At 45.2% G+C, this 18,735-nt stretch overlaps 1 protein-coding gene across 1 annotated transcript; it reads left to right on the top strand.

Moving 5' to 3' along the window:
- Positions 1–14,056: 14,056 nt before the first annotated feature.
- LOC133911797 (NADH dehydrogenase [ubiquinone] 1 alpha subcomplex subunit 13-B) lies at positions 14,057–18,489 on the top strand. Its single transcript, XM_062354208.1, has 3 exons — positions 14,057–14,437; positions 17,982–18,053; positions 18,138–18,489. The coding sequence occupies exons 1-3, from the start codon at positions 14,223–14,225 to the stop codon at positions 18,280–18,282; spliced, it is 432 nt and encodes a 143-aa protein (XP_062210192.1). The 5' UTR covers positions 14,057–14,222; the 3' UTR covers positions 18,283–18,489.
- Positions 18,490–18,735: the final 246 nt, after the last annotated feature.

Here is an 18,735-nt window from a genome sequence, read left to right as displayed (position 1 = left end):
TGCATAGCTTCGGTCGTATAAATGCTACGTGCCAGGGCACACCCTTAATGGACAGTGTTGTGGTGCACTCGGGGTATTTCCTCGGGAGCACGATAAGCCTACACACCGTGGGCGTAGCATGCCTAGGTCACCTGGAAGATAAGACTATCTAGGTTTCCTGGAAGGTATTGCGTAGCTCCGATAGTGTGTAGAGCCTTCGGTATTAATACATGCCAAAGGGGATACAAAACCTCCAGCAAAAACGGAGAGACTTACAAAAACTCCGGGAAAAACGGTGAGACATATAAAACCTCCGGCAAAAATAGAGAGTCCTACAAAACCTCCGACAAAAACAGAGAATCTTATCAAACCTCCGGCAAAAACGGAGAGACCTTCAAAACCTCCGGCAAAAATAGAGAGTCCTACAAAACCTTTGGTAAAAACGAGGAGACTTACAAAACTTCTGGCAAAAACGGAGAGTCCTATGAAAGCTCCGGCAAAAACGGAGAGTCTTACAAAGCCTCCGGCAAAAACAGAGAGACTTCCAAAAACCTCCGCGAGATGGAGCGTCTTACAAAAACCTCCGCCAACAACAAAGTGTCTTACAAAACCTCTGCCGAAGTGAAGAGACTTCCAAAATCTCCGCAAGACAGAGATTCTTGAAAAACCTCCACCAAAACGGAGAGACTCCCAAAACCTCGGCAAGACGGAGAGTCTTATAAAACCTCTACAGGACAGAGAGTCTTGCAAAAACCTTTGCAGGACGGAGAGCCTTGCAAAAACCTCCGCAAGACGGAGAGTCTTCATAAACCCCCGCAAGTGAGAATATCTTTCAAAAACCTCTGCCAGACGGAGAGGTTCTAAAAAACCTATCGGACAAAATCCCACGGCATCTTGAAGGCAAACGCCTAAGTACCGAAGGGGTACAAAACCCACTAGCCCCCGACAGGCACAGCCAACAAACCAAAAGGGTATAAATCCCCCTCCCCGCAGAAAGAGGTATGGCCCATGTGACTCAAACACGTATGGTAAAAGATAAAGTCATTACCCTACAGTCTCACCTAAGACACGATTCATACGTAGTTTATGAAGATCATGTTAATATTAAGTAAAAGCCCACTTTGCGTGGCACGAGAAATAGTATGGAATCCCCAACTGTTCATTGCAGAGGCAGCAGCTTCCGACACGCCGTTGTCAGGCCTTGGAGGGATTACCTTCAGAGTCGGGCAACGGCCAAGGGCCAAGGTGGTCTTGGACCACCTATCCCGTCTAACCTTTGGCTTCGTCTCCAACACGCCGCCGCCAAGCTCTGCACGGATTACCTCCGGAGCCGAGTAACGGCTAAGGGCCGAGGTGGTCGAGGACCACCTCTCCCGTCTAGCCTTCGGCTTCACCTTCGACACGCCGTCGTTAGGCTTTGGATGGGTTGCCTCCGAAGCCGTGCAACGGCTAAGAACCCAAAGGCTAGAGGACCATCTCCGGAGCTTATCCTGAGAGGTTCTAGATGGACTTCGTTGGGTCAAAAATCTAGAACAGACTTGGAAGAAGGCCCGACCAACACCTAACCCGAGGAGTATGCGATGACCGGGAACAACGAGGTCGCCACTGCTTCGTCCGGCCCTCCTTAATTACCCTATGTGTCTACCACTACCAGATTCTCGAGGCCACCTCTCACCCGCAAGCAATGAAGTCGGCTATGATCTATGCGAAGGCTCGGTACCTCGGTCATTCGAAAAACTAGACATCATCTACGAAGGGGACGAAGAAGCGCGGCACGAAGGCACACAAACATGTGGTCACCTGCTCGAAGGATCCCCTTACACTTCGGTCAAAAAAGAGATACAATCGCCCCCCAAGGTCCAAACTATATTACTAACAACTCGTGCATCTGGAGGACGCGTACAAAGAAGCAACAGTATAAAGACCGCTATGGAGGAGACATACCCCGAAAGAGCAAACCAAGGGGAGAAAGAGTACAAGGTAGCAAAAGGCAACTATGGCCCGCGTCAGAGCTATAGTCGAACGGCAAGACAGGGATGTCTACGGCTTCACTAGGAGCACCTCGGAAGGCCGCCTTCACCTCCTACGGATCCCGACAGGGGCCGCGCGTGGAGCAGCAGCGGCGTGAGCACCTCATCCGCGGCCGGCCGCCATGGAAGCTGATGCAGTAGCCGGCCCCCGAGATGTCGGAAGACGAAGAAGAAACCGAAGGAGCCACCGTCGTGGCCTCCTCCCCCTTCTTCCCGGCCTCCTCCCTCACCACCAAAGCCTGCTCCTCCTCGTCGCTCTCCCTCAGCAGGAGATCCCAGTCGATCTCCTCATCATCGTTGGAAATATCGATGATCTCGACAGGTGTGGTCTCCTAAACCAGGGGTTGAGCAGGGGCACCAGGCAGCTACCCACCCCGTGGGGACGGAAGCAGGACGGCCACTAGCGCCACCACCAGTAGGCGAGACAGCCCAGCCCCGGTAGAAGCAGTCGAGATCATCGATATTTTCGAAGAGGATGACAAGGAAGACAATGCCATATTCAAGATCAAGGTTGAGTGCTCGCTCGTGGGGCAGTAGTAAGTCCAGCCGGATGACCCCAGCTTTATACCCAGGCCAAGCAGCCATGTACGCCCGGGAGATAAAGCGGAACCAACGCGGCATCGTTCCATGGCATCCCTCATTAATTTCTGGGGCCCATGGCCACATCCTGGTCGTTCCACCGACACATGGCAACATCTCACGGCAACGTCTCATTTTCTCGTACGAACGTCCCATCACATTAATGACCTAGACTCTTTCGGCGCATGCCAGGGGCATAGGCACAAAATCTTAAACGAACCCACGCATTATCCACTCAGAATGCGCCAGTGACACATCCCATCCTGCCATCCTCAAACATGCGGGCGTGGGGAGTCCCCCGATCCCACATGTAATCCCTCACTCTGACAAACTCAAATAGCAATAAAACCCATCACCAAAGAAGTACGAAGAATCTAGATCGACCTCGGTATGGACCTCAGAGCGCATCACCTCCACCAACACCCCTCCGGCCTCGGGTCCTGATACCGCATACACCAACTCCAACAAGCTTTGAAGCGTGCCTCCTCTGCTAATACATCTTCGGTCTTCGACTTCGACATCGACGCCGGTTACACCTCCGACCTCAGCATAACCCTAGGGCGTGTCGGCACCACCAATGCATCATCAGCCTTGAGCTTCGCCATCAACGCCCACGGTTCCCACCAAAAAATTTCTCAGGGACAGGGAATCGCCTTTGAGCATTCTTGTTACTAGCCCAGGCAGGAGTTGGTTTTCCTCTACATCCTCTCACCCCTTCGAACGTCGGGGCCAGAGAATGAGGGGATACTGTTGGGGGAAAATAGACCAGCCTGAGGATAATGGTTGACGATCATTGTCGGAGGATGAACTCCACAAGCGGGGATCAGGAGGGACCCCCTTTGAGATTTGGCCGGAGGGATGATTCTGAATCTACCTCGTACGTGAAATAAATGAGAGTAAATGGATGCAGGTGGGATGGATGATCGGATGCTAGTGGAAATAAATGCTCTGGGAATTTTAGACAGGTTCGGACCGCATGGAGCGTAATACCCTACTCTTGTGTGTATCCTATAAATGCTCTGGAAATACCTCTCTGAGGATCTATTGTGTTACAAGGATTTTCGTCTAAGTCTAGAGCTTCGTGCTTTTTGTTCTTCGTCAGCTTGTCTCGGTCCTGAAGAAGCCGTTGTCTTTTGAACTTGTTCTCGCCGTCGGGATGCACCGCCTCCTTTTATACCATCGGAAGGGATTTGGCGTGCCCAGAAAGGAAGGCGCGAGTTCCAAAGCACCATAAATGGAAAGCAACCATCATGGGCTGCAGTTTGATGTTACGGGGGGTTGAAAACGCGCCCCGTCCGGTCCTATCGTCATCATCCCGCTTTTCAACGGGTGCTACGAGGAGGGCCCACCGGGCAGCCACTGAGCAACCCCGCATGCCTGCCCGGTCAGAGCGAGCCTGACACAGTAGAGAGGCAGGCGATATGCCTCGAGCCCTGCGTTGATATCCCGAGGCATGCCGGATGACGCGCAATGGGACCCACCGCATTAAATGTCCCCACACCTCCCTGTCAGGCAGTGGCAGGGACAGACAGCAGATGTGGGGGAGTGGTTGGAAGTGACAGGCCACGCTCTCTCTTAGATACAGCATCGGGTCTCTCACCAATTGACACCTCACCGCTGAGCCCTCGTGAGGTCCACCGGCAAGGGGATTCTCAAGTCCTCGGGGAATTGTGAGTGCTCGGGGACTACTGTTCATAGCCCCGAGCACTCTCTCCCGGATGCGCCTTTTCTTGGTCCTCGGGAAACTCAGGCACTCGGGGACCACTGTTCATGGCCCCGAGCGCCATCTCCCGGAACTGTGCCTGCTCGGGTCATCGGGGAACTCGGGTGCTCGGGGACCACTATTTATGGCCCTGAGCGCCCTCTCCCGGAACTTATACTTCTCGGGTCCTCGTATAACTCGGGTACTCGGGGACCACTGTTCATGCCCCGAGCACCCTCTCTCGGAACTTGGCATTCTCGGACATCGGGGAGATAATCCCCGAGGGAGAGCGCCACGTGGCACTCTGCTGTCCTGGCCTAGGGACTCGGGGACCCCCGGTTCCCATGTCACCGGCAATCACTATCAAAGGTCCCTCCGGAGCCTTCAGTCTCCGGACCCTCAGCATGAGGCCCAACTTTCAGAGACTGCGCGACCCTTCAGGCCACCTCTCCGGTACATGTGTGGCCTTCCGAAGACTCAAAGCTACATAAAGTCCCTCCAAAGCCTTCGGCCTCCAGACCCTCAGCAGAAGGCCTGGCCCCTGGAGGCTGCGGACCCCTTCGGGACACCCCTCCAATGCCTGTACGACCTTACGAAGCATAAAGATGCAACCGATCTCCGGAGATAATATCATGAAAGTTAGGACACTCCCCTGCATCCGACCTGATGCGAGGTGACGGGCGATTGATACCGATACAAGTGATGCTTATCCTGACACCTTAGTGCGATGAAAGTCATCCTGACATCCCCAGTAGAGCGGCGCCGGGTCGCAATTGGCGACCGGCTCACCCCTCAGGAGACAGGCACCATAATAGTTACTACGTTAGATATTTATCGTCTATGTAGGGTAGAAAGTAGTTATTCAGTATAAGACACAGTAATTCGGTTAGGTTCTAGATATTTGTACATCGTGATAACTTATACACTAAGCTATGTAGCACCCTATAAATAAGGGGTCGTGGTCATCTGGGAAAGAGGGAGGTCACACAGAGAACGCTCAATACAACATACAGGACACAGAGATGCACAAACACTAAATCAAGTTGTGATACTCCTCGCGAGACCGACCTATTTTTTACTATCAATACATTTGTGGTGTTCATTTCTCTTAAACTTTGTCTACGAGCTTAAGTCTTCTCCTTAAAAGAAACTCTCATCGGATAAGATGATCTCTTGCTCCAATATTATCCTTTAAACTTTAGTCACTCAACCAATAAGGTTAATGGAATTCAATAACATATGTAAATGGAGGGACTTACGTGTGAACTTTTTATTTGGCCACGGGCAGAATTATAAATTTGAAAACGGCCAAATCTGAAAGAAAGAAAAAAGAGCAACCAGATGCTAATTATCGTTTGTTTCGGTCTGGATAACTTTGTGGATATCAGAGGCGCCAAGTGCCATCGCAGGGTCGGGCCGCCACGTGGGGTCAGGCGCACCTTCGCAGGAAACGACAGCACCGCGTGAAACCAATCAGGCATCTCCGCGTGTCTCCACCGCCTTCCTTACGTGTCACCGTCATCCCAACGCGCAACCCCGTCAGGCCCACTTGACAGGATCAACGACCGCACCGCGTGAACTCGCTGAGGGCACCCCCACGACCTACCCACCAAGTGGATCCGATCGCCAGGGGTGTGATTAGCAAGCAAGACAAGGAGGCTTATCTGTTCGGATAAGGCCTTAATTATTGGGCCAGGGACGCAAAGATTTCCCATGGATTAATGAGATGGATCATTCGATACGAGTATTAAATTCTTGGAGAGTTTGGTTTGCAGATGTGCTGTTCTTGGCTTGATGGGTAAGTTCCTCCAAGCAATCATTGGTTTCTTTTTTTCTTTTTTTTTTCTTTTTCCAATGCTCCACGAAGTTGGGTTACTCTTTTGGTAGATGTTCAATTTGATCATATAAAAGTCCTTTTTTTTCTGGGCTGGGTTACTAAATCTGAATATTGAGCATCTCTTCTTTAAAATTGATTCAATCACAGGAGGCAAAAATCAATTCAGAAATATGTTAGTTGTGTTGTGAAGCCAAGGCCGTAAGAGGTGGGGCCCACCGGGTGCCCCCTCTTTCGTGTCTCACCCTGTATGGACTTTTTATTAAACTAGTTCTTCAAATAGAGAGCATCCTCCATCTCTATATATACAAAAGGAGCTATTCTATTGTACAACTAACAACAAAGAAAAGAAATAAAGAGAGCTCTATATATTGTCTTTTGTTCTTATGGTATATGTGATTGTGTTGTGTTTATCCGGAGAGATGGAAAGGGAAAAGTCCTAATCGTGAGCAACATTGTTCTATAACAAGTTGTATCTTTGACTGGACGAAGTGATGGACACAATTGTGGTTGCTCGAATATAATTTTCGTTTGGGCCAGTGGAGAAAGACTAGCAAGCGGATCAGATGGCCAAGGCTTGTGCAAGGATAAGACTTCATTCTGAATTTAGTTGCTGGAGGCTGGAGGGTGGGGTACATCTCGATTCAGACATCTTCTTGTCAAGATCTGGAAGTGGATTACAAGAAAGAATCATGTAGATGTCGGTGACGCGGTGATTAATTTAAAGTTGTCTTCCTTCCAAGCAAGTTGAAGTTCTGGTACCTACTACGTGTGCACATAAGCTATACTGTAGCTCTTCTCAGTACGACGGCTCAACTCGCCAAAACCACAAATTTCTTGGAGCAGGACCTACAGCAGGAGCCCCAGTCCTGCAAACATATACGCTGTTCATTTGAGTTCTAGCCATATGTTATGCTGCTGAAGCCATGACGCTGCAGAAACAGTTTTCACCGTCAGAATCAGCTGAATTTTCTACACATGAGAAATTGAGAACTCGTCAGGATAATGAACTAACGGCGGTGTATTTTCTGCGGACCTGCAGTAGTAAACATCGTATCATGAGGCGATCAGTGCAGATACACGGTTGCCATCACCACATCAAAACAACTTGATGTACTTGATGAGAGACGGATAGCATAAAAGATTCGGTGGCAAGGCGCGAGGTACAGTATGCAGATGAGGGGTAGGGGTCGCCGAACCTGTTCGCTGTTCCATGACGTTGCCGAGAGATCATTCCTCGGCCGAATTTCTTATTTACTGGGCAGCATCATCAGACAGGGACTTCACCAGCATGAGGGGACCTAGAATTTTTAATTTAGTGTGTACCTAACCGTCGCACTCGTATCAACGTCCTACTCCTCGTCTCACTCTTGCCCACATAGCCGCACTCCGCTTGGCTCAGGCTTGCCCCTACACTGCAGCCTAGATCGATGATATCTTTTAGATTTTGTGCCTTTTGCATAGCTTGGTCTCTCCCTTTTTCATTGAACTATTATTTTTATTATTATATTCATCAACAATTTTTCTCTCTTCTTTTTCAGAATCTTACCGTAGTTGTTCGTTATCCGCTCACGTGTTGATCCAACAAAAGCTATCTGAACTTTCTATCTTCATAGCCTTTTTACTACTGTAGCAGCATTCCGAACACGGCGCGAATGACGAAGCGCGGCCATCACCATGATCATATTGAGATCAAATTGAATCACAAATGTAGTTCAAATTAAACTTGTACATATGTATTTCTCCTTAAAATTTTCATTTCACTTAGTCCCTACAAACATAATCGAAGCAAAAGGCCCAGAGAGGACAATGGAGAGAGGATGAGAAAGGGGTACTCACCGGAGACAGAAAATGAGCAAACAAAATAAATAGACACATATGTATGAGCAAAGATGTAACAAAACGACATCATATGTACAACACTACAACATGTAGAGGCAACAATAAATGAGAATAATATCGTGCTCCAACATAAGAAAGTTGAAGTTGAAGCCGTCAGTATTAGATAGCGGCTTCATTCTTCATTTTAGTAATATTTTTATGTTTCTCCCATCAGGAAAAATCTTATTGTAGTTTTTTCATTGGACAATTATGGTTATTAATATAATTTTGGACATAATAATTATATGATTAAGTTTAAATTAATGAATTGTTGGTATCTTTAATGTCTGTGATGTGAATAATCAATTGTGGCACTGTCTTTTAGGCCACGTTTTGAGGGAGAGAATATAACGTCTTATTCAGAAAGTGATTCTGTACCCTTTAGACTTTTCTAACTATATTGCACAGATTGAGAGGGGGGGGGGGGGTAGTCCCAACTCGTATAAATGGCATTCGCCTGAGTAGCTTAATGTTATAAAGTATGAATTAAAGTCTAAGCGATAATGATGAATGTGACTTAGTAGAAATTCCCGATAGGCCAAAAACAATAGGCTATAATAGGACTATTATAGCATCTAGACTTCTAGGTAAGTGGTAAGTGTTTCAGTGACTAACGACAACCGTATTATTGTGACTAACAAGTTTGTTTTAAAGGGTATTAAAAATTTAGTTTAGAATAATAATTGGGTATTCTTAGCTCCTATGTTGATTTTATGGATGATCAAAGGACATGAGTATCAAGATTAATTAGTTCTAAGTGTCACAAGGAGATGAATGATACTTAGAGTAATATATGTCTCTTTTCTTAGTCTTTTAACCGTACTATAAAGAGAGGCTAAAAGTGGTAGCTTGATCTAGTTGAGTCTAGACTTGGTTGGATGCACACTTGTGAAATTCTAGCACTATATAGCTCACAAAAGCCTATGGATGAGATATCGAGAGGTTAGAACTCGAGAATGGTTGAATTTGATAAGTTAATTGGATAAGTTTGGAAGAAAATGTATACATTAGATAGTCCGGTGATTAGAAGGTTATACAACTAGAGCATTTTGGTTCTGTGCAGAGAGATGAAGACATCATCAGATGGTCCGAAGTTGAACTAGCATGTACACCGGATTGTTTTACAGGAGATGTGCAAATTTTTCAGAAGGATGGAATTGAATACACCAGATGGTAAGGTGTTCACTGGCATGATGTACCAAAGTATTTTCTAGGAGATTTGTTTTTAGCTCAATGAAGTTGTTACTCACCTGATGGTCCGATGTGTGTGGACAGAGAAGCGTCGGATCATTTCTCAACAGTAACGGCTAATGATAGCTGGCAGTGTGCGGGCTTTGAAAAATTTACACATCAGATGGTCTGATATGTGTGAGAATGTGTACACTAGATCCTCCACACAGAAGATATGGGTGGTTGGGCAACGGTTAGATTTGGACCTATAGCATATAAAGACTCCCTCACTTAGTCTCACTTCTATCTCTTGTGAACCTAGAGGAGCTTATACACCGTGTGTGTCATTAAGAAGCAAGAGAATGCACTAGAGTATTTTGCAAAGTTCTTAATTGGAGATTAAGGATATTATTAGTACATAAAGAGTAGCAAGTATACATCTAGCTGTAGTTTAGACTTGATTTTGGTCAAGTGAAGTTATTGGCTTGTTACTCTTGGTGGTTGACAACACCTAACCGATCTTGGTGATTGAAGGTATCTTGATGAGCTATTAGGGATCTTGTGGGAGCCCCAAGAGAAGTTTTGTGCTTGGTTTGATGCCCGCAATCTAGAGATGAGGAAGTGACAATCATGAGGGAGCACTTGAGTCTTGGTGGCTCAAGAGGGAGTGACATCCGTAGTGTATGCTCCAATGTGGACTAAGGGGAAGTGGCAACTACTCGATACATTGGGAAAAATCAGTGTCTTTTTGTCTATTTCTTTACTTTACCGTATTTACTTCGGGCATTATCTTGCAAGCCTTCAATTCCGTAATTTACTTTGTGTACTAGCTTGCTTGTTTAATTGCGTTCCTGTAGCTTGTTTGTATAGTTGCATTATCTTTCATCTAGGATAAGGACGCTAATTGTTCTAGAATTCAGTAGAAGTAGTTTTAATTAGAGCTCAATTTATCCTCCTCTTGAGTCATTCGATCCTTTCAAGCTACAGAACGAAACGTGACTCTAAGGGAAACATCAAAATATTGAAAGCAAGACTCGTAGCAAAAGACCAACGATGAAGTATGTTAAGTTTGATAAAATCATAAGCAACCGCATTTATGTAAAGTTTAAAGGGAAAAATTCACCATCTTAATCAGAAGAAGGATCTCAGTAAAGTTTATTACGTTCTTATATTCACCGAGGTAGGTCCAAAGACATATATTGACATAGTATTGAAGAAGTACATTATGCATAAGTACTCTGTCTCACTTGCTCCTATTATCAAGGGCAATAAGATTGAGACATTTTAATATGCAATGTCTGATGAATCATTATGAAGTTAATCAGATGAAGTTAATTTCTTATGCTTTAGCTGTCAAGAGAATTATGTACACACCCTGATTTAGTTTTCATAATCAAGATGTTTGGCAGATATCAGTCAAATCCAGGAATGAATCATTGGAAAGCCGTTAAAAAAGTCACTCGCTATTTGCAAGCCACTAAACACTACATGCTTATATTTAGAAAAATCTGATAACCTTAAAGTTGTTGGTTGTTCGGATGTAGACTTTACGAGGTATGTGAATACTAAGAAATCCATGACATGCTTATATCCATGACATGTTAAATCCATGATATCCATCTCGAATGGAATAGTGCACTACATGCACTGAGTTTCAATGATAATTGGCAATTATCAGCCATTATAACGTATTGCCTTGGTGTGTGGTTTCAATAAAAATGGCTTATGATGTTAGCCTTACGATCAAATGAGAGAATATTGGTGTTTGATCCCAGCTTCATCATGGACGATCAGAGACCGGACCTAAGAAGGACTACGTCCCTCACGTATCTGCCCTGATCGGGGGCACAATCAACACGTTAGTTGTGGTCCCACCTCATACAACACTATAAAATAGACGAGAGGGGAGGGGTCCGGCAGGATAACGATCAACTCACGGAAGATTAAGCCTCCCCTCCTCATACTTAAAACCCTAACATATCCTCTAGGATGCTGAGAACGGGTGAATATCGCCGCCACCGCACCCACACATCTACACCGAACAGTCCATCGCCAGCGATCAATCACATCAAGCTGGCATCCACCATCCATCCTAAGCCATCATCAAGACCTAATAACATCTCTGACAGGTGAGTCTCACGCTTTCGCAACTAACGTGTGTTTGATCTTACGGCTAGAATCAGTGGATCAGCGCACGATTAAGATCTAACAGGCAACTTCCAAGAACTTCTTCGCTTGGGAGATGCATCGTTTGATCACCTACGTGCCCACTTGATGACCGAGCCAAAAGTTAATTGTTTCTTTCCAGATAAACTCGGGTCTCAGGTTGAAATCTATCCACTGCTTTCTTGGGTGGCAAGGTGCATTCTTTTGTGGAAAATTCTTAGCAGCCGCTGCTTTGTCCGTGTTTGCAACCTGCAGGAATATCTGATCTGAAAATGTGGTGCAGACGAATAGAATAAGCCAAGCCCAGGATGTTAAGTTTGTTCACTTGTTCATCTGATGAGGTCTAGTTTACTGAAGTCGTAGCGTTTGTGTATCGGTTCAGACATCAGAATGGATAAGCAATCAAAATTGAGAACGAATTATTGTTCTGAGACAAGATTACCCATCTGAATATCTCTCACTTCTACGAATCTGGGTGAGAAAAACGTGGGGTACGAACCTTCTGAATGATCCCTGCCATCCTTGTCTGAAAATAAGTAAAGTCATCTCTAATAGTTACTTTAATTTTTCATCCTTAAAAATACTATTATAATATTATTTATCATTATTATAGTATTCTTTATTTTTTTCATCTTCAGCAGCTACCTATTTTCTACCTTCTACTTTTTTTCTCTTCGATCCCGCTGTCAGCCTCTATAAACAGTACTGTTACAGTAACCGTCGTTGTTTTCTCCCTCAGTGTTGCTACAGTGTACGGGCGCTACAGTAACGCACTACATGTTCCCTCTGTGGTACTGTAGCAACACTGTAGCACCGGTGCCAATTAAATGCTACAGTGACCCGTAACTATAGCACCGAATCTACAAATTTGAGATACGCTGGAGATGACTGGAGTTGGTCTAATCCATCTCTATCAGAGGAAATAAATTTGCAGATTCGAATGCTACAGTGTTTTGCGGGTACTGTTCACGTATTGTAGCAACCCAGCAGAATCGTTATCCGGTGCTACAGTGCTGCGGAGAGAGAAAATGATGCTGCAAATCTGTGGAAACACTGTTCACAGAGACTGCCCAGTGGGCCCGGAGAAAGAAAACAACGTCTGGTTCTGTAGATGTACTGTTTATAGAGGCTGACAGTGGGTTCAGAGAGAGAAAAAGAGGAGTAGAAGGTAGAAAATAGGGTAGCTACTAGAGATGAAAAAATAAAAGATGCTGTAATAATGATAGGGGATGCTATAATAGTGTTTTTAGGATGAAAATTTAAGATAGCCGCTGGAGATGGCTTAAGGAAAGGTAAAACTCGTCAAAAGGTAATGTTTTTTTTTTTCTGAAACAGATAGGCTTGAATTTTAACGGTTTCTTCTGTATCATTCGGTGAGAGAGACAGATTCTCTAGATTTTTTACCCGATCGAAGTGACATTGCACTTGCTTGAGCTAAAAGGAACAATATTCCAAGTGGTTTTTGTCCTCACAAATCAGGACATCCGATTCCTTACTCCAAGTTCGAGTATGACAGCACGAGTCTTGCCTTTTCCCTTTTTATTTCCTAACCACCAAGGACAGTCAGTCACTCGGGACGCGATGCAAGTATCTAATCGATGGCTAGCTAGCACTAGCAGAGCAGGGTGCACCTCCAGTCCTCCTCGCGTGAGGCGGTGAGGCCATGCCGTGAGCACCGGCATATGTCGTGCGTGGCACATGCTGTCGGCGTCGAGCGGATCCAGGAGCGCTACACTTCTTTTTACCGTCACCTTCGGATATTCGTGCCCAACGTTCCTCCTCCTCGGTCGGTCGGTCCTCACATGCATCCTTAAACATTTTTTCTTTCTGATCTGCCTTAAAAGATCTGACGCTAATAAACTGTATGCGACTTGCACTCCAAAGATCAAATGGAATTTCTGACTGCACCGCGCATCGTTTTGCTCGCTTACAGTTACAGGTACGTCCAGCGTGCGCTGCGGCTCTTCTTTGCAGGTTTGCTGCAGCTCTCCTGCTCACTTCAGTTGCAACTAGCCAACTACAACCACTGCCCCGGCGCATGGGCCGCCGATCGAGTTGGCAGGGAGCACAAAGGAGGACGTGGCTGATTGCAGCGAGGAGCTGGTGGCCCGGCTCGAAAGCATCCGCGCCGGCGCCGCCGAGAACGCAGGCCGTGTGCCGCGCTGCGATAGAGCGGTGTGTGATGCAGCCGCGGGGCGTTAGGACGCGTACGTCGGCGGCGCGCGGCGCTCACCGACAGGCGCTGTGGCCGCCCCAGGCGCATCCGTGAGTCACGACCCGCGACCTCTTAACTACTCGAGTAGCGTTCGATCAACTGGACCGGTACGGTGTAAAAATCATACAAGCACCGTGTCCTAGTCGATTGAGCCATGGACGTGGAGGAGGAGGAGGAGGAAGAGGTCATGTCAGTCTGTTTGCGAACGGAGCTAACGCCGCGACGTCCGACCACGCACAAACAGGCAACGTGCCAACTTGATGAGACCAAGTACACGGAAAGGAGCACACCCCCGTTGCAGACTCCGAATGCTCGATGAATTCCGTTTTTTTCTTTTTTTGTATTAGAGGGTGATGAATTGGAGAGGAATTTACGAAATTGAAGTATTGGAGAGCACTAAGATGTGAGCCCATCTGAAGCCGGCCTCTAATGGGCCTCCAAACGAGGCCTGCTTACTCTTTTCGCGAAAGAGACCCTGGAGACCACCGAGTTGACGACCACTCTCCCACGGGGGTGAGGCGATTCGCGATTCACAGCGTCTTCTCCTCCCGCACCCTCACTAACCCTAACGACAGCCGCGCTCCCAACCCGATCGCTCGATCTCCCCGAAGTCATCCAGATCTGCAGGCGGGCGGCCCGGCCCGTCGTCCGGATCGGGGAGCTAAGATGACGGAGGCCATGGTGAGGAACAAGCCGGGGATGGCGAGCGTCAAGGAGATGCCTGTGGTGCAGGACGGGCCGCCGCCGGGCGGGTTCGCGCCCGTGCGCTACGCGCGCCGGATCCCCACCTCGGGGCCCAGCGCCACCGCTATCTTCCTCACCGCCTTCGGCGCCTTCGCATGGGGCATGTACCAGGTCGGTCAGGGGAACAAGGTCCGGCGGTAAGTGCGCGCCCAGCCCGTCCATTGACCTGTCTGTTTCGTTGCGGCTCTTAGTTATGGTCTAAGCAACTTGTTGCAGTCGGTGGTAGTATGATATTAGCTTGGGAATAGATCATGATTGATGATAATATTCAAATGGATGTCTCACATTGAAATGCAGTAGCTTTAACATTTAAGCTACTCAACATACCGAAATGCCCTCCTTGAATAGGCCGATTTCAGAGAAACCTGAATTTAAAACTCAACTGTCTGTCACCAAATGAAGAGCCAGGTAGCCAACTTAAGATCAATTGTTCATATGGGTGCAGACGAGTTATGAAAAACGTGGTTTAGGGAACAATGCAACTTCTTGCTGCACACTTTCTCCGTATATTAACAGCAGAAAAATGGTTTATCTTCCCGCATATCTTATCTGAAGCATCAGAGATTCAGAAACATGTGTTGGAGTGCCTAAGTCTTAGTTAATTACTCAATTGTATCCAGATTGTCTTGGATATCATCTACTAAACTGTAGTTGCAGTGCAACAGCAGTAGATGTGAATTGCCGAATGAGAATGATGGTTTCAGTATTGATCGTCGACATATTTATGCCGATTCTGTTAGTTTGGTTACTTCCTGGAAACCAACTAATTGTTTCATGAAGTTGATGGATTTTTTCTCTGATAACTTAACATTGGATAGTATGAGAGATCATACTAAGCTCATAATTACCGTGGAATTAAGTTGATGAGCCATACAATGAAGCTATGGGAGAGAATTATTGAGCATCGCCTAAGAAGAATGACGAGCATTACCAAAAACCAATTTGGTTTCATGTTCGGGAGGTCGACCATGGAAGCGATTTTCTTGATAAGGCAACTTATGGAGAGAGATATAGGGAACAAAAGGACCTGCACATGGTATTCATTGATTTGGAGAAGGTTTACGACAAAATACCGAGAAATATCATGTGATGGGCCTTGGAAAAACACAAAGTCCCAACAAAGTACATTACCCTCATCAAGGATATGTATAATAACGTTGTGACAAATGTTTGGACAAGTGAAGGTGTCACTGATGACTTCTCGCTTAAAATAGGACTACATCAAGGGTTAGCTTTAAGCCCTTATTTATTTTCTTTGGTGATGGATGAGGTCGCAAGGGACATTAAGGGAGATATCCCTTGGTGTATGCTCTTTGCTGACGATGTGGTGCTAGTTGACGAGAGTAAGATAGGTTAATAGGAAATTGGAGTTGTGGAGATATACATTAGAATTAAAGGTTTGTCTTAGTAGAACCAAAACATGAAGTGTGATTTCGGTGATACTAGGCATGAGGGAGAAGGTGTTAGTCTCGGTGGAGAGGTGGTTACCAAGAAGGATACCTTTCGATATTTGGGATCGATGCTACAGAGGGATGGTGATATCAATGAAAATGTTAGTCATAGAATCAAAGCCGTATGGATGAAATGACACCAAGTTTCTGGTATCCTCTATGACAAGAGGGTGCCACAAAAGCTGAAAGGTAAGTTTTATAGGACGGCGATTCGACTCGTGATGTTGTATGGCGTCGAATGCTGGCCAACTAAAATACGATATGTCCAATAGTTAAGTGTAGCAGAGATGTGTATGTTGTGATGGATTTGTGGCCATACAAGAAAGGATTGGATTCGAAATGATGATATACGTGATAGGGTAGGGGTAGCACGAATTGAAGAAAAGCTTGTCCAATATCGGTTGAGACGGTTTGGATATATCTAACAGAGGCCTCTAGAGTTACCTGTGTATAGCGGGATGCTGAGACGTGCTGATAATGTGCAGAGGGACAAGGATCGATCAAATCTAACATAGGAGGAGTCTGTAAATAGAGACTTAAAGGAATGGAATATCCCCAAAGAATTATCCATAGAAAGAAGTGCATGAAAGTTAGCAATTCACATGTCAGAACCATAACTTCAATCTGTTTGTACTGTTATTACTTTATTTTTTACTATTACTAGTACCTTTATTATCATTAATTTTTTCTCATCATCTTTTTAGTTGGATCTTGTGGGTTTCATCTCTAGTCTACTCTAACTTGCTTGGGACAAAGGCTTTGTTATTGTTGTTGTTGTTGTTGGAGACTGCAAATAAATTTTAGTTGCGACCAGCATAGTTACACTCAAATTTGGTTATAGCGCCAAGGATTACCTAGTTTTGTATTCCTTTTTTTATTTATTGACCTCAAGACCTCTAATTGTCAATTCGCATTACAACTCATGGTTGCTAAGCAAATAAAGTTGTAATAAATGCAGGAATTTCATGACAATCATACTACTTTTCCTAAATCTTTAGTTTGATGGACTAACTTTAAGAACAAATAACCTAGTGCACGCTCTTGTTATGTTTTTTCTTCTCTGTATTTATAGTTCAGCTACTTCTTGAAAACCAATGCACCAGTTAATGCAGAAGGTCATGGATTACGTTCTTGCTATGTAGCTAAATATTGGGTAGTAGGAATGACCATAAATTTTAGTTGCCACAAGCACAGTTACGCACAAATTTGGTTACAGAGGCAATGATACTAGTTTTGTAGGCCTGCCTTTTTACTGATTGATCTTGAAGACTTCTAATTGTCATTTCATATTACAACTCATGGCTGCTAAGAGCAATTGTGAACATGGATTTGTAATCAATGCTGTGATTCCATGCCAATCGTTCTCTTATACTTAAATCTTCAGCTTTCGTTAGTGAACAGCAGTGACGGAGCTTGACCAAAATTTCAAGGGGGGCTAAATAACAAGATATTTAAAAATGTTTCAAGTACTAAACCATTGAACTAATACATGGCACAATTTATAGCCATCATAGAGTAATACATTGATAGTTCCCATACTTGGTTTAAAATACATATTTGAATGAGATTTATAGATTATAATGCCGAGAAACAACTCTAAAAAGCAGTAGTGTATATATATACCAAAATTACAACTAGCTGTGGTCTCAAACTGATAGCCACGACAGATAAGCTCTTTGACGCTTTTCATCCTTGAAGTCCTTCATCATGTCTTTGTTGTTATGACCCTCAATATGTACTAGCAAGCTATTGACAAGAAAAGCATTTTCCATCTGTTAGGTACCTAGCAATGTTTGTTCTTTACTGGCAGGTAGTTGCTCAAATGAGCTCTAACCTAAACAAAATTGGGCTGCATACCTGCTGTTATTATTATTATTTTTTGCAAAAAGGCTGAGAGGGGGGGGGGGGGGGCACGGCCCAGGTTGGCCTGGCCTATCCTCCGTCACTGGTGTACAGACTTTAAGAACCTACAAGTGCTACTCCCTAGTGCACCCTCCTGTTATGTTTTCCTTTTCTCTGCATTTACTATTGAATTTGAACATGCAAGGCGATTTCTCACTTGTCCTTACTCCTTTGCTCTTATTTCCATGCCTCGTTTCTCTGCAGTGCTTGTTAGTTATCTGATCTTCACATCCACCTTACATTTTTGTTTTAGCTTTCATGAGTAATTCATATGATTTTCACATCCGTGCATCGGTATTGGCCTTACGAGGTGAAGTTTTGTATGTAGTGCGCTCAAAGAAGAGAAAATTGCTGCCCGTAGTGCTATACTGCCGATGCTCCAAGCTGAAGAGGATGAAAGGTACTACCCAATGATATCTGTCATATCATCAGCCTTATTTTTTCCCCTGGCATTACATAACGCATAAGGTCCACGATACTATAGATTTGTCAAAGAGTGGAAGAAGTATCTTGAAGAGGAGGCCAGGATCATGAAAGATGTTCCAGGATGGAAGGTTGGTGAAAATGTGTACAATTCTGGGAAATGGATGCCTCCGGCAACCGGTGAGCTCCGGCCTGAGGTTTGGTAAGGGTTTGTTGCAGCACGCTGAGAATGTCATCATGTCATGAGGACATGAATAAGGCTTTCAAACCTGGGTACCTTCAATTTTATATCAATGACCTGCTCTTAAGACACCGTCCCTGTATTTGTTGTGGTTTTGATATTTGGCTGGTCAATAATTGGAGATATCAAACCGACTCTCGTCTCATATATCTGAATTCTTAATTATATCAAACCGACTCTCGTCTCATATATCTGAATCCTTAATTATGTTCCAAAGTTGATGTAACATGTCCTTGTGTGACATGGCGTTTCAGCCTCTGGTTTTTCTTTCCTAGTGATGCCGAACATGGAGTTCATTTCATTGGAGAAAGTGTGGAATATAAAGAGGATATACCTGCATGCTAGATAAGAGAGGTCATTGTTTCACCTTAAATCCTTAATGCATTTTTTGAGAACTTTCAGCCCTTATCGATGATGT

The sequence above is a fragment of the Phragmites australis genome, chromosome 3 (genome assembly GCF_958298935.1).
Source record: "Phragmites australis chromosome 3, lpPhrAust1.1, whole genome shotgun sequence".
Classification (NCBI taxonomy): Eukaryota; Viridiplantae; Streptophyta; class Magnoliopsida; order Poales; family Poaceae; genus Phragmites; species Phragmites australis.
Note: the sequence above shows the minus strand (reverse complement) of the source record. Positions and strands in the feature narration are given on the sequence as shown.

Coding starts and splice junctions, on each gene's coding strand:
- LOC133911797 (XM_062354208.1), top strand. CDS start 14,223: ATGACGGAGGCCATGGTGAGGAACAAGCCGGGGATGGCGAGCGTCAAG. Junction 14,438..17,981: donor CAGGGGAACAAGGTCCGGCG/GTAAGTGCGCGC, acceptor TTTTGTATGTAG/TGCGCTCAAAGAAGAGAAAA. Junction 18,054..18,137: donor CAAGCTGAAGAGGATGAAAG/GTACTACCCAAT, acceptor ACGATACTATAG/ATTTGTCAAAGAGTGGAAGA.